Here is a 14,458-nt window from a genome sequence, read left to right on the forward strand (position 1 = left end):
GTGGCATGCTGTTCACAGGACCTACAGCTCAATAAATGGCACTAGGTGTCAGGTGTGAAAAAACCCTCTATGATGCTGCTTCAGGGATGCGAGAACACCAGCAAATCTCTCTCTTTTTCTACCTTCAAAGGTGCAGAACCTTGAATAAGGAGTTTAGTACTGTTGGAAATCTTACACCATAACATTTACTTAATCTGGAAGATATTTCCACAGTTCCAAGTAGATACTGCATCAGTCGATTGTATATATTTACTTGTGAGAAGAACTGTTTTGAGTTATTTGATTCCTTCACTTGACTTTCTGGGAGTATGTCCTTTCTTGAAGGGTAAAGAAATAAGTAGCTCAGATTTGGGAAGATATTTATAAAATATTGCAGTGACTAAAGCCACAGTGTTTGCTGTGTTGCTGATGATATCCTGCTCTCAGACGGGTTTCTGCATTTCGGATAGAACAATCCTTCACCAGGTGTCTTTGGGAAGTAGATTTATTTTTCATATGCTGCACACAGAAATAAGAATTTCTTTTAAAGTTTTGTCTGTCGCCAGGCTGAAACATTGATGAAGGGATGCTAACAGTGTGTTCCAGGTGGCAAAAGTATATTTGTGGGTCCAGATGGTGGGATTTTGACTGTGACAAATTGGAGTAAACTCATGAGATGAGACTGTGGCATTCAGGAGGACAAAGCTCCAGTTGGACAAAGACTTCAGTTGGGAAAATGGAAGATCATAAACATTTATTTTTCTCATTTTATCAATACCCATTTACCTTGCAGACCACTTTGATTTTGAAGCAGTCGTTACAGAAGGCTCTGAAACACATCATCTTTCACAGATATTTGTACATAATTTGTATTTATCATATAGACAAACATCTTTTCAAAAACATCACTAGGGTATGCCTTGTTACGGCATTGATTTGATTTCCATATCAAACATAATCATAGGATATGTAAAGAAATACAGTTTTCTTTAGAAGTAAAGATTCATTCTGAAATCCAGAATTCCTGCCATCATTGCTGAGACCCTGAGTTCCTTCCTCCCTGGGTAACATCACAAGTCAAACTTTCTCTGAAGTGTAGGCCATTTAATGCTGTCCAGCATTTTCCACCCATGGGGAACTCTCTTCCCTTATGCCCAGATGTATAAATAGTATCAAAAATGGAGTTCAGTGAAGAATTCTGCTGATGAAAAAAAAAGAAGAAAATCTAGCTTATTTTTTCTTAGCTGTGTTCTTACTGCAAGCATAAATGCAGTACAAAGCAACAAAAATAAATGTATTTTTGTCTTCTCCATGAACAGATATGACTCTCCAAGTACCCACAGCATAGATGTAATAGGCATCATTATTTTTAAAAGTACAAGAGAAATTTAATTTCATCTTCTTTTCCAGCTCTCACAAGCAACTCAGCCTTCTCTTGAACAAGAGCATCCATCAGTAGCACTTTCCTGGGAGCTCAATAACAATAGCTGCTTTGCGCAAAATAGAGGAAATTGCTGCTTTTTTGTTTGTATCATTTGTAGCTTCTGCAAACAGGATGGAAATAGCCGTGGTCACGCCTCGACAAGGTTTTTGCGTAGTTATATTGCAGCAGCTGCATGTACATTTAACATTAATGGTGATTTGGGCACCCCGGGGCTGGCGGGATCGTGCCGTTCCCCACCGTTCCTTCACACTTCTCTCCTTGTTCCCTTCCAGTTTCCCCCAAGATAGTCCGCATTTCGGGTGACATCGTTGTGAATGAGGGCAGCAACGTGACACTGGTGTGCCTGGCCACAGGGAAGCCTGAGCCGTCCATCTCCTGGAGACACATCTCCCCATCTGGTGAGTCCCACCACCCCATCGCAGCTTCCCCAACCTCCCACCATTTTTGCTTTGCGTTTTCGGTTTTCAGAAGGGTGACAGCATCACTTTTTTTTTTTCCTTAAAACACATGTGCCTAATCGGACTTTTAGAAAATCAAAGTTTGTGCAGATTTCAGCTGAGATCGGTGAGAACTATAATACTACTGTAACACAGACATATAGAAATAAAGGTACCCTGAATATGAGGTATTTTAAGCTTGCTTTAACAGGCTTCAGATATTTAACAAACAATTCCAATTAAAACCAAAACAAGGGAATAACCAAGAACACACAGAGCTCTCTAGAAGGAGGAGTGAAAGTTAAAACCATTAACATATCATGCAATAGATTTAATTTAATGTGACTATCATTGAAACTTGCAATTCTTTTGTGATACAGCACTGCTTATTAGAATGGTTTTGTTGAACAAATTAAATCATATGTATGAAAAAATGCAAACAAAATGGCATCTAAAAGCATAGCTTCTATGTAATATTTCCATTTATACTTTTAATTACTCATAGCATATGTAAAGGAAACAAATGCCTGCACAGCAGCTGACTTGGTGCGGAGCCACCGGGGTCGCGCTGGTTCTTTCCTAGGGACTCCACGTAGATAATTGATTTTGCAGTGAAGGGCTCTCTGGTGGCTCACATAACTTTGATGAAACCCGTGTAATTGCAGGGAAGGGCAGTTTCATGGACTGTCACGGCTCACCACAGTGGCTCATAATCCTGAGTAACAGTTTGCTTTACAAAGAAAGATCTGAGCAAAAAACAACAACTTTTGACCTTTAAGACAATGACAATGAATTCTGCTTGAAGTGTCCATCAAGGGACTAGGGAAAAAAATTCAGCAGTAGCAAAAAATGGATTGTAACTAAATGTCACATAAAATTTTATTGGAAACTGTGGTGGTACTTTAGAGTAATCGCTTAAAGCATTAGATTGTCTACAGAAAGGAACTGTTGCAACTTTCCTGTAGAGGAAAAAAAGCAGAAAAGCAGTGAAAGTTGGATGGCTTGTTCTGGGGGGGGCTGCCCCAGACAGATGGGGCAGAACATGGTGCAAACTCATCACAGATTCTCCGTTACCAGTTTGCATCAATACAAAACCCATTTATTCCCAGAGGTGAGCATGGCTGGGATGTGCCTGAGTGTTCCCTGGGTGATTAATGGACAGAATTCTGTCCAGTGTGGGAGAACACAGGGTTCAAATAACTTTTTGCTCAGAAATCTTGTACAACGTGATGGAAGCACAGATATAATTTACAGAATGTGTTCTGTCTGCTGGGCTACCAAACCAAGAGGGATTTTTCCATTTCAGTAACACTGTGCCACATTTGTGCTCAGGTGTGTGTTCTGGGGTACAGACAGTTACAAATGGCACTCAAGGCCAATTAAATATCAGTCGGGCAAACACGAGGCCTGGATTTATTAGAAAATAAAATGTAGGAGAGTTGGAAACACCAAATTTCTGTAACGGTTTATAGTCTGCCTGCAGTAAATTTACCTTTATTGAAAAATAATCTTCATCTGGACTTCATAATATCTACCAGTTTTCTCCTGTAATTCCCAGTGACACTAATGAGGCTTACGTGCAAGCATCACAGCTAGAATACAGCACTAGATTATATTAATGAATCATATTTAGAATATTCAGAAATCGTTTGTCAAAGCTGCTACTAAAAGATAAGAAACTGAAATCTCTGAATACAAATGATTCAATGTAGGCAAATTCCAAAATATTATCATGATCTGAATCAATGTAGCCTTTAGTTGGATAAGGTTGGATTCATTTTTTTTTTTGAACGAGAGATAAAATGAACCTTTCGTAGGAATAAAACTAAAATGTATTTAGAGGTGATTTTTAACTTAGTACATAAATTATTGGCCTGGAATCTTTATTGTGCATGTTTAACTTGCAGTCATTATGCAAATGAATTCATTATATAAATATTCATTATACAAACCCATTATGTAAATCCACAAAATCTACACATTCAGCGTAACACCGTAAGGAACACGGGGCTGTAGTTTGTAATCTGAAAATCTCCTATTGTTGAAATGTCATCTGAATAAATTGCAGGTATTACTTTTTTTGTTCTGACATTTAAGAGCAAAGTGCAGCATCGATAGTTGAAGAATGAAACCAGAATGTTAAAGAATTAAGGTCTGCGGAAACACAGCTCGGCGTTTCACACCGTGTGTGCAGCATGCGTTACATTGCTGGGTTTGAAACACGGGGAGCTGCCAGGAGCAGGGACAACAAAAGCCATTCAGAAATCTTTTGAAGAGATGTGACTGTTTTGCAAAATTCAGGTGTTGTATGTTGAAATTCTTTTCTGCTTTGGTTTTGAGAAATTTTTCAAAGGCGAGTGTTCCCGATGTCCATGGGACCGATGACGGGACTTGGGTGACAGCCGCCGAGTCGAGTAGGGGTCAGTAGCAGATGTGCACAAGTGCTTTGCTGCTTAGGCCAGGCTTACTGGGAAAACAAGACATTTCATGGGCTTGTCTAAATGCAAAATAGGTTAAATTCCATAGTTTCAAAAAGTCTTATGGAACATGCAAAACTTTTTCTACCTAATTCCTTTAAAACAAAATGACACTTCTTGAAAATTCTTCCCATAGTCTAATGTCCAGGATACAGAGGTATTTCATTTGTTTATATTTGAATTAGGCACATGGAGAGATGTGGGGTGTCTGTCCACTTTTCAGCAGGTTGGCTGAGGATGGGGCAGCTGGTCAGACATGTTCGGTTGTGTTTTGCCAAACTGGCTAAATATTAATATCCAGGTGGATGCTGAGGGAAACAAGGATGGATCTATACCAAATGTAGGAGGAGAGGGGGGCATAAAAAATTGCAGTAGTAGCCTCACTTTTGGTTTTGTTCAGAGTGCTTGACTTCACAATCATAATCACAGAATCATAGAATCATTTTGGTTGGAAAAGACCTTTAAAATCATCAAGTCCAACTGCTAACAAACTTGATACACGGCCATTGGAAGGATGATGCCTGATCTCAACAGAAAATGGTGGTTTTTGTCTGGAAACGTTCTAGTAACATGCCACACAAATACCAAAATCCCCCAAAACCCTGTAAGAACCATCCTCGGAGGTGTTTAAAACATGTGTAGATGAGGCTCTTAGGGACATGGTTTAGTGCTAGATTTAGTTTATGGTTGGACTCACTGATCTTAAGAGTCTCTTTCAACTGAAATGATTCTATGATCCTATAAGAACAGTTTAACACATGAAAAGGTAAGTCTTCTGAGGAGTGGCTGAGGGACCTGGGGGCTTTAACCTGAAGAACAGGAGGCTGAGGGGAGACCTTCTCACTCTCTGCAACTGCCTAAAAAGGAGGTTGGAGTTTGGAGGGTGTTGGTGTCTTCTTCCAGGTAGCAAGTGATAGGACAAGAGGAAATGGCCTCAAGTTGCACCAGGGGAGATTTAGATTGGATATTAGGAAAAAATTCTTCATGGAAAGGGTTGTCAGGCATTGGAACAGGCTGCCCAGGGCAGTGCTGGAGTCACCATCCCTGGAGGGGTTTAAAAGACATCTAGATTAGGTTCTCAAGGACATGATTTAGTGCTAGAGTTGATTAGGTTATGATTGGACTCAATGATCCTGAGGGTCTCTTCCAGCTGAAATGATTCTATGATTTTATGATTCTAAATAACAGATTTTTCACTAACACTGAGGAAAACTACACTTCCACAGAAATTAGCCTGAATTTGGATTTGAACATACATCATGAGTCCTCTCCTTTGCTAACACATTTCATTCGCTGCCGGGGTGTGCCTGGGTGTGATATGACTGAACCAAATTTAATGCCCGTCCTATTGTTCTGGACAGCCCTGAAGCTGTGAAGATGTGTTGTGTTAATGTATCATCACCGCAATGCCATTCCGACCATGTATTAATGTCATACATTTGGGTGCACTCCAGTGATGGGCTGTCTGGAAGAATGAGCTGAGAGCCCACCCAATTCAGCAGGACAAAGAGCAAGGCCGGTCCCCAAGCAGAGCAATTCCTGCGGGACCCTTCCCAGAGCAGACCTGCTACAGAAAACTGATACTGGGGGCAGAAGGAAAGAGGCTTTTTTAAAACTTCTGGCTAAATCCTCAGAAACTTCTAGCTAAATCCTCAGAAACAAACAAATCTCGATTTGAGCAAGCTGGTGTCAAATATTTTGTTCCATTTGCACTTCTGCTGGACAGCTATCATTTTTCAGATGTTATCCACACATCCACGCGTGACAGAAATAAGAAGTATTTTGTTGAAGTGCAAGCACTCTGAACCCAGATTTTCAGGCTGAAAATACTTAACTGAAATGAATTATTATCAGATTTCCAGGGCTTTGTGTGTATACAAAGGATGAGCTTGTCTTTTAAGGTGTTCCTTCTCTGGCTTCAGAATAGTTTAAAAATTGGAATTTCTAGAACAAAATATTCAGATTTTTTTTCTCTCATCCTACTAAATTCTTAAAATCCAACAGATATTGCTGGTGAGGGTTATTTCACACCACTGTTTCCCTCTAATGTATTTATGATTGTGCATGAGATAATTTTAGAGCTCTGAAGAGCTGCTCTTATCCAGGCTCAGCTCAGCTGCTGCCTTTGCACCGGGAAGCTGCTCCTGGCACTAATTGAGTTGTGTGAAGGATCTTGCCATCGAATCACATTTTCCCAACTTCCTCATTCGAAGTCCTGCAATGAGCAGGTACTTTGAATAGCCCAGCAATGCTGTTCTCCAAACAGAGCTGCTTTTTCCTGGAGAGCTTAAAATTGGTGATTATTTTGTCTTTGGTTTGTGTTTGCAATGCTTGAGGTTGCAGTTCCATTTTCTTGCTCTCCAAGTGATTCTGTCTCCTTTCCCTGTGGCTTGGTTGACACCCCAACAGGTGACAAAGGGGTTTCTCACGTGGAGCTGTCACATCACCAGGGTGATGTCCTGCAGGAAAGGGACCATGAGCCTGGACCCAGTGAGGTGCTCCCAGGCTGCGGGGTGAACAGGGCTCCTGTCTCCCCGAGATGTGGCCTCCCAGCAGCAAAGCCACACAACCACCTTTCCTAAACGGAGGCAGATTTATTGCTGCATTAGACCAAAAGCGAAGTCAGTTCCCTTTAGGTGTCCAAGCAGCAGAATGTAAAATAATTCAGTGATTTAACCTGATCAGCGGTGACAGTGATGTTCCTCCCCAATGCCATCATTACTCATCTTGCAGGAACAGCTTCATTATGAGTGCTGCGCTCCTCATTCAGGTGAAGCATTACCGGCCTAAGCCCAAACATCTGTTCCTTGTGGCCAAGCAGGAAGGGTTTGGAGAGGAGCCAGGAAGCCTCAGAGATAGAGCAGGGCAGGGATGATCAGTGGTGATGGGGTATGAGTGACCATGACCACGGAGGTTTCATGTTTGCAGTGGAGGAGAGATGCACAAGAGGGTTCCGCACACACCCCCTCAGCCCCTGGTGTCTGCTGGGGATGTCTGTCCAGTGTCATGAGGATGGAAGGATGGGGATGTGCCACCAGAGACACCAGCTTGTTGCCTCCTGGCTGTGTGATGCACACGTTGGCACCAGCTGGTTTTCAGAAGCAGCACCAGCAATGCCAGCACCTTACGCTGACAAAGATAACGTTACTTTAAGGCTCAGATGCCTTGGGGTTTTACAAAGCTTTCGTGTCCTGCTCCTAGGCTGGGTCTATGGAGAACAACCCTTCTTCCTCCTTGACATGAAGTCATTCCATGGTGTTTGAGGAAGTTGCTCAGCTCCAGGTGCACAGCTCCATCTTGCAGTACTTTGCACAAGCCCATTGCTTTGCATTATTTATTGTGCAGGAGCTGCCTGCTTCTCTAAAGCAGTATCTCTGGCAGGAAATAGCTAAACATGAACATCTTCAGGCTGAAAACAGCCTAAAAAACCTTCCTCTGCAAAACAAAAAACAATTAAAACTATGTAGGGAAGAACAGGACGATGGTATTTTAAAAAGCAAGCTACGCAATTAAATCTCACTTGAGCTTATTGATAATTCATAGTGCTTAATGTGGGGATTTGGCTCTTGGGAATGGGCTAATTATTCCCAAGGAAGCCCCACACCTCCAGGAGTGAGGGAATGGAGCCTGGCGGCCCGACACGTGTCCCTTAGCTCAGAGGGGACAGCACCAGGGCTTAGGCTCTGCTCAGTGTCCTGAGCAGCTGGGGCAACTGCAGGAATTAACGGTCTTCATCTGGAATGGGATGAGCTCCTGCAGTACCCCTCAGGGACTGCAGGGATGGATCTGTCCAACTTACAACCACTTGGGGGCTTAGAAGTTTTGCTATTAATATTTTATATGAATTTAATGGTCCGGCTTGTGATTCTGAAGGGAGGATTTTCAGTCGGTAAACATATCATGTGTTGTTAAATCAGCAGTTCCCCGATATCAGACACAGGGCTGGCGACTTCCCCAGAGCTCGAGGGGAAATGGTGTGGAGCTCAATGGGTGTAAATGAGGGGATTAATTAACAGTTTAAAGTCAGCAGTGAAAACACTAGTCCTCAATATAAACTGCTTGTCGTGATTCTTTGCCTCAGATAAGCAAAAAATGAGGAACCTCCAAAATCACACCTCTTCCATACAAAAATCAGTGTCTTTTGGTTTCAGGTTATGGGACTCTGGGCCTCTTTTTTTTAAAACGATACCTGTAAGTACCATTCTTGGGAGATTTAGTATTAGGATCCAATTAAATGACATTCAGTACCACAATCCATTGCACTCGGATCAGGTGACGCTACAGTGTCTGTGGTCAGGGGGCTTCTGGGGAAGAATGCTCAGAAAAATGTCATTTTTTATCAGGAATGCTCCAGGAGTTAGAGCATCCCTTCACGGACAATTAAAGGTATGGTATTCCTGGAAATCCTAATGTATTCTTAAAGCCTTTCAACAGACTGAGAAAACAAATCTTGTTAAAATACAGTTGTCAGAAGAAGAATCTGAATCCATATTCAAATAATTGAGTCTTTGTGAAGAAACTGGGGAACAAGGGTAAGATTGCTATCTTAGTGAAATACAGAGTTCAAACTAAGACCGTAAAAAACATTGCACAGAAATAAGTATGAAATTTTTGACGATTTTATAACACGCGAAATGTATTTATCGCTTTTCAGTAAAAGTAGATGAACTCATTAATAACTCATAAAATGCTATGAAAATTAGAATTTTAATTCATCCTTGGTTTATTCCCTCAGATATTAATTTGAGAAATACTGCAATTTGAGTGAGCAATGTATGAATCATCAAAGATATTTCAGTGCAATCAAATCTTTAATGTTCAAACCCAAGAAAAGCCACTGTGGGCTTCACTCTCTTTCCCCTTCCCCTGGTTTTGGGTCTCTCATGGCTATTTTTTGAGATGTAACAGAGTGCAACAACTTTGGGGCTTGAACTAAATTTTTAGATGAAAGTAACAGATAACCTCTAAAAATGCTCCTATTTTGTATTTTTACTGTGGGGACATCCCCTCGGGGAGGGGGACAGGCAGAACCCTGGATTGGGATGCTGATGAACGCAGATACTCCAAGGAGGTGACAGTGAGCAAACACCAGATGCCATGTTCATCCCGACCATACCTGCACTACCTCATGTTTTATTTCCCGGGATAATTTCTTCCGGGTATTTTTATGAATAAAAGGTTTTAAACATAGTAAGGATTCTTTTAAAAATGCACATTTTACCAAAAAGATGATATAGATTTTGAGGGATATGAAGAAATATGAAAAAATGGTCATAAATGATACACATAACTCTAGTAGTGCCTCCGTTTCAACAAACTGCAGATAGAAAAGCCACATGAAATGGAAGGGATCTACAAATGTATTTGAGCCAAACAGGCTGTCAGTAGGTAAATAACAGGGTATAACTTGCAGTGCATGGTTTCAGTACAGCAGCAGGGGGAAGGGAAGTCGTAAAGGCATCAGAAAATCAATGACTAGTTCTTTGCCCCCGGGGTGAACTCCTGGGTGGCACCATGGAGGTTCCTGGCCCCACCCTGGGTCCTGCACCCCCAGCTGACCCCGGACAGACTGAGTCTCTTCCCAAAGTCACCGCCACATGGGGCTTCGTTGGGAACAATTAGCCCCTTCCCAAGAGCCAAATCCTCGTATTAAGCGCTATGAATTATCAATAAGCTCAAGTGAGATTTAATCAGGTACCTTGCTTTTTAAAAAGGTCATTGCCCTGTTCTTCCCTACACAGTTTTAATTTTTTGTTTTGCAGAGGAAGGTTTTTTAGGCTGTTTTCAGCCTGAAGATGTTCCTGTTGAGCTATTTCCCGCAGGAAACCCAGCGGCCTCTGGGTAAATGATCTCATGCAAACCGCCCTCCTGTGCACATCCGGGTGCAGGAGATGATCTCCTTGCCATGGGCTGTGGTCACACTCAGGGCAGTGATGCCAGTGACAAAAACTGGCATTTGGAACAGACTGCACTTACATCTGTGCCTTCTGCAGGAAGCACAGGGGTTTGAACAGATCCACAAAAATCAGAGCAGTCTGGTATACATGAAACTGAGTATCCAGAAAACATAGCATGCAGACATCTAACAAACCTACTTTCTCAAGTGTGGTTTGGTTTTTGTTTATTTTTTCCCAAGTAACAGCTTATTGACTGTATCTTCTCCACGTGTATTAAACAGAGCTGTATCTCCTTTGTAGTAACACTGGGCTGCTAAGGCAGAGACATCAGCCCATGTCCTGGAGTGTGAGGTGACCATGTGTTTCCTGGCATGAAGTCTGCAAAGAGAAAATTCAAGCCTGCTCCAAACCATGATCACCCCATGAATCTCAGACACAGGGTTCAGTGCGGCAGTGGTTCTGCTGGGACAGACACAGACACAGAGTTTTCAAACCTGGAGCATAGCTTCTCTGAAGCTAAATGGCCTTAAGCAATAAATGTTTAAATGATCCCTAATGTGATAGGGCCATTCTCCTTCCAGAGAGCTCTTCAGGTTACCTGCCACTCCTTGGAGAGGACTATATACTCTCCAATTACAGCATTTAGTGTAACTTTAAACCCAGAATCCATAACAAGTAGTAGAAATGGCTCCAGACCATTTTTCTGGGTGATTCCAATTTTTATTGTTCCGAACATCCCACAGCAACTCTAGTCCAGGTGCCTCCTGGTGCCCTTGATCCTGTGTCTCCTCCCAGCCTCTCAGATCAAGAAGGAACTTATGGATTACAGGCTGTTTCAAGCATCTTGTGATAATCAGATGGTATCATGAAGGCATCATCACCGGAGACCACCTGCTGTCCTCTCCTGCTGAGCCCAGTCCTCATCCTCATGGCAGGACGTGGGAGGATGAGCCCATGCTGGGATCTTCACATCCCCCCTCTTTTGGAGATGGTTCCCTGGGCTCTGGGCAGCCTCTCCTGAGCACCCTAAAGTGTCCTGAGGCTGTGATGGACCAGGACCAGGACCAGCATCAGCTCAGCCTCGCGCTCCCCACCTTCCCCCTTCCCAGTCCTGTGAGTATCTTCTCTCTCAGGTAGAGGATTGAGGTGTCTGAAAGACTGGGTCACAAAAGCCAGTTCTGAGAACCACACAGGTTTTACAATTCATAAACTGGGGCTGTATTGTAGTTATTTAATATCCTAGTGAATAAATAAATATAAATTAAAAACAAACAAACAAAAAACAAAACAACTCACCCTTGGCTCAGATGAGGTTCACAGGGTTTTTCAGAACTACCCTGAACGTGCACCAGATTTTTTCCTCATACTGACTCATGTTGAACAACAGGGGAGGAAAATGCAACCCTTGCAAAATTCACCCGTCCAAGCCTTGGAGAACTGGTCCATATGGCAACGTGTATGTGTGATACACCTGCTGCCAGTTACCATATGCCTGGTAAGAAAACACAGTTTTAATTGTGTATTCTCCCGAGGAATAACAAGTGTGATGATTTATCAGGCATCATATCATGCGGCAGCGGTAGAAAGCAGGTGCTGGAGCTGAGTTTCATGGGTATTTCCCTTCCTGGGTAGAGAACCTGACCTTGTAGTTTGAGGTACCCAGAGCAGATCACTGACATATTGTTTGTAGATCAGCAAGTCTCATTAAGAGAACTTCTGGAACCCCACCAGGAATTGCTTTGGACATGAGGCACTCTCATGTTTTTGTTTCTTTTACTTGAAGAGTTTTTTCCCATCTTTGATCAAAGATCATGGCTGACACAACTTTGAGCTGATGAGCTGGTGCTGATGGACTTTCCAGATTTCTTCCTCTCAGGTACCAAATCTGACAAGTCTGTTTGCTCCATGGCCAGGAAAGCAGCCAGACACGGTCCTTACATCTTGTAGGGTTCATAAAGTGCACATGGGCTGCAGGAGGTCAGAGGGAGGTGTCACTATCCCAAAAAACAGTGAGAAAACCGAGTTGTCTCCTGACACTTGTCTTCATTCACCAGTGAATTCATACACAATTTTTTCTCCCTACTGCTTCTGAGTATGCTTTTTTGAGCTGGAGGTACATGCCATGTAGCGCAAATACGCTTACATATACTTATGCATATATCTTTCACATAACACGATTTAAGATCTCCCACATAGCCATGGGAAATTCAAGAACTAAAAACAAGCTGGAGAAGATGAAATACTGTGTGGATGAATAAGAAAGATGAAACGTGGTATCTATGTATTCCCTAAGAAAAATATTTATCTCTAATATTTACTAAAAGCTTTCTTATGTGATCTGGTTGCAAAATTTCTGGGGACATGAGGGTTTAAAAACTATTTAATTTTAATATTTTCAAATGTGTGTGTGACTCACATAACATACACGGGGTTTGCAGCGTTTTAAAAATGCATGCAGAGTTTGCAGCATAAATTAGGTGAGTAGCTCAGCATTAGATCCCTGTAAATACAAGGGTTATGAAAAGCGCTGATGGGCATTTTTGCAAGTAATTCTACCAGAAATTAGTGCAGGAGCAGAGAATGTTTGGTTTTGGCTTAACTCCAAAACGAAAATAACTATTTTTTATGAAATTCCAGGTACTTGGAGATTTTTTTGTTTTCTCTTTTTTTTTTTTTTCAAAATGGTGTTGGGAATTGGGAAAGGATAGGTCATAAATTATTCCCAGGATCCAGTGTACAATATTTTGGTGCATACCATTTATCTAGGGCAGTACTGACACTGGAGAGCATTGCAATCTCATAATTTAATAATAATCTTTAACACAGGAGAATTTTGTGGCTTATGTAATTTTCTTGGTGTTAGAGGGAAAGCAGAAGCATTCTTGGGAGGTCTCCTCTGTCTGGTCAGACGCTTCTGTGCAGGCAGGGGCTGTGCATCCCTCACTGCTGTTCAAAGCAATAGGAAATAACATTTTCCTATAAATCGATTCAACCTCGCCAAAGCGGAGCAGGACAACAGCCACAATGTGAACAGCCACAGCTGCTTTGTTTCTGGAAGGGTTTTTTTTTTTTCCAATTGATTCCTATGAACAACACGGAAGAGAAAAAAAAAAATCATTCTCATGCAATTCCTCATATCCCCATAAATTATTTCATTGCGTTTTACGAATGTTCACTTCAGTTCACAATAATTTTCCAATTTCAGCCTTATCTTTCTACTTCACACAACCGGTGCTTCCGTGGGCTCTTTCCCGTGACAGGCGTGGTGTATTGTGCTTATTAATGAGTGCCATCTTTCTATGCGATGCACTGCTATAATTGATGTTTTGAACCTTGCACACTTTAAAACATTAATCCCTGAAGAGATAAGCAGATGAAATTCACTGCCGTGATGGACATGAACGTAATAATAATAACACTTAGTTCTCACTACCCAGTTCGGGTTTTTGTCATTGCTTCGTAAATTGCAAAGTTATTAACAGCCAATTAAAAGCTTGTCTGTCTGGGAAAACACTTTCAGCAAATCTTTTTAACCTTTAGGCCTAGAATTTCCAGTTTCTGTAGTCATGGCTGCTATGATGTATTGTTTTAAGATAAAAATGGTATTTGTCATTTTTTGGTTTATTATGTGGTGAATGCTTTGCGAGGAATCTCAAACAATTAATTTGCTCCCCACCTAGAGCGCACTGCTCAGAAATCACAGGAAGATGAGTTTGGAGCCAGGTGGCAGTTGTTGTCTGAAGGATTTCACAGTGTGCTCTGCAGGGTGGGAAACACTGGGAGGTGCTTGGGTTCAGAAAACTACAGAAATGTCTGTGTATGTTGTGTGTCAATGTCAAGTAGAGATAAATTTGCTTTTTTAACATGTAGCTGTTCTCACTCTCTAAAGTAATGGATGTTTTCAGATATAATGTACCAAGGAGTTACATATTTCAGTTTGGTCTTCATATTGTTTTCCATCAGACAGATCTCTATCTATTTTCAGAAGCATTCACGCTGCTTGTCCTTATTTCTGTGTAACGAGGCAAGCACTGAGGGTCTTATTTACTGGGTCTGGGTCCTTTGGGAAAGGAAATCTGTAATTTGGTTTTTAATTAGTATGATGAAATGTTTCTTAGGACACAACACATAAGCACTGAGTGGTGTGGTGAGCAAGCCTGAAAGGGCTTTTTCCCGAAGGTGGGAAGTGGGGTGACCCACCACCCAGTTTGCACCCACAGAGGT

The 14,458-nt window shown here is 41.8% G+C and overlaps 1 protein-coding gene across 2 annotated transcripts in view; it reads left to right on the forward strand.

The window, feature by feature from the left end:
• Positions 1 to 14,458, forward strand: part of NEGR1 (neuronal growth regulator 1) — a 224,132-nt gene that overhangs the window by 134,904 nt on the left and 74,770 nt on the right. For both annotated transcript variants that reach the window (XM_065842400.2, XM_065842398.2), the window contains exon 3: positions 1,696 to 1,821. In XM_065842400.2, the coding sequence (XP_065698472.1) occupies positions 1,696 to 1,821 (126 nt within the window). The remainder of the gene's footprint in view (positions 1 to 1,695; positions 1,822 to 14,458) is intronic.

The sequence above is a fragment of the Patagioenas fasciata genome, chromosome 6, assembly GCF_037038585.1.
Source record: "Patagioenas fasciata isolate bPatFas1 chromosome 6, bPatFas1.hap1, whole genome shotgun sequence".
Lineage (NCBI taxonomy): Eukaryota > Metazoa > Chordata > Aves > Columbiformes > Columbidae > Patagioenas > Patagioenas fasciata.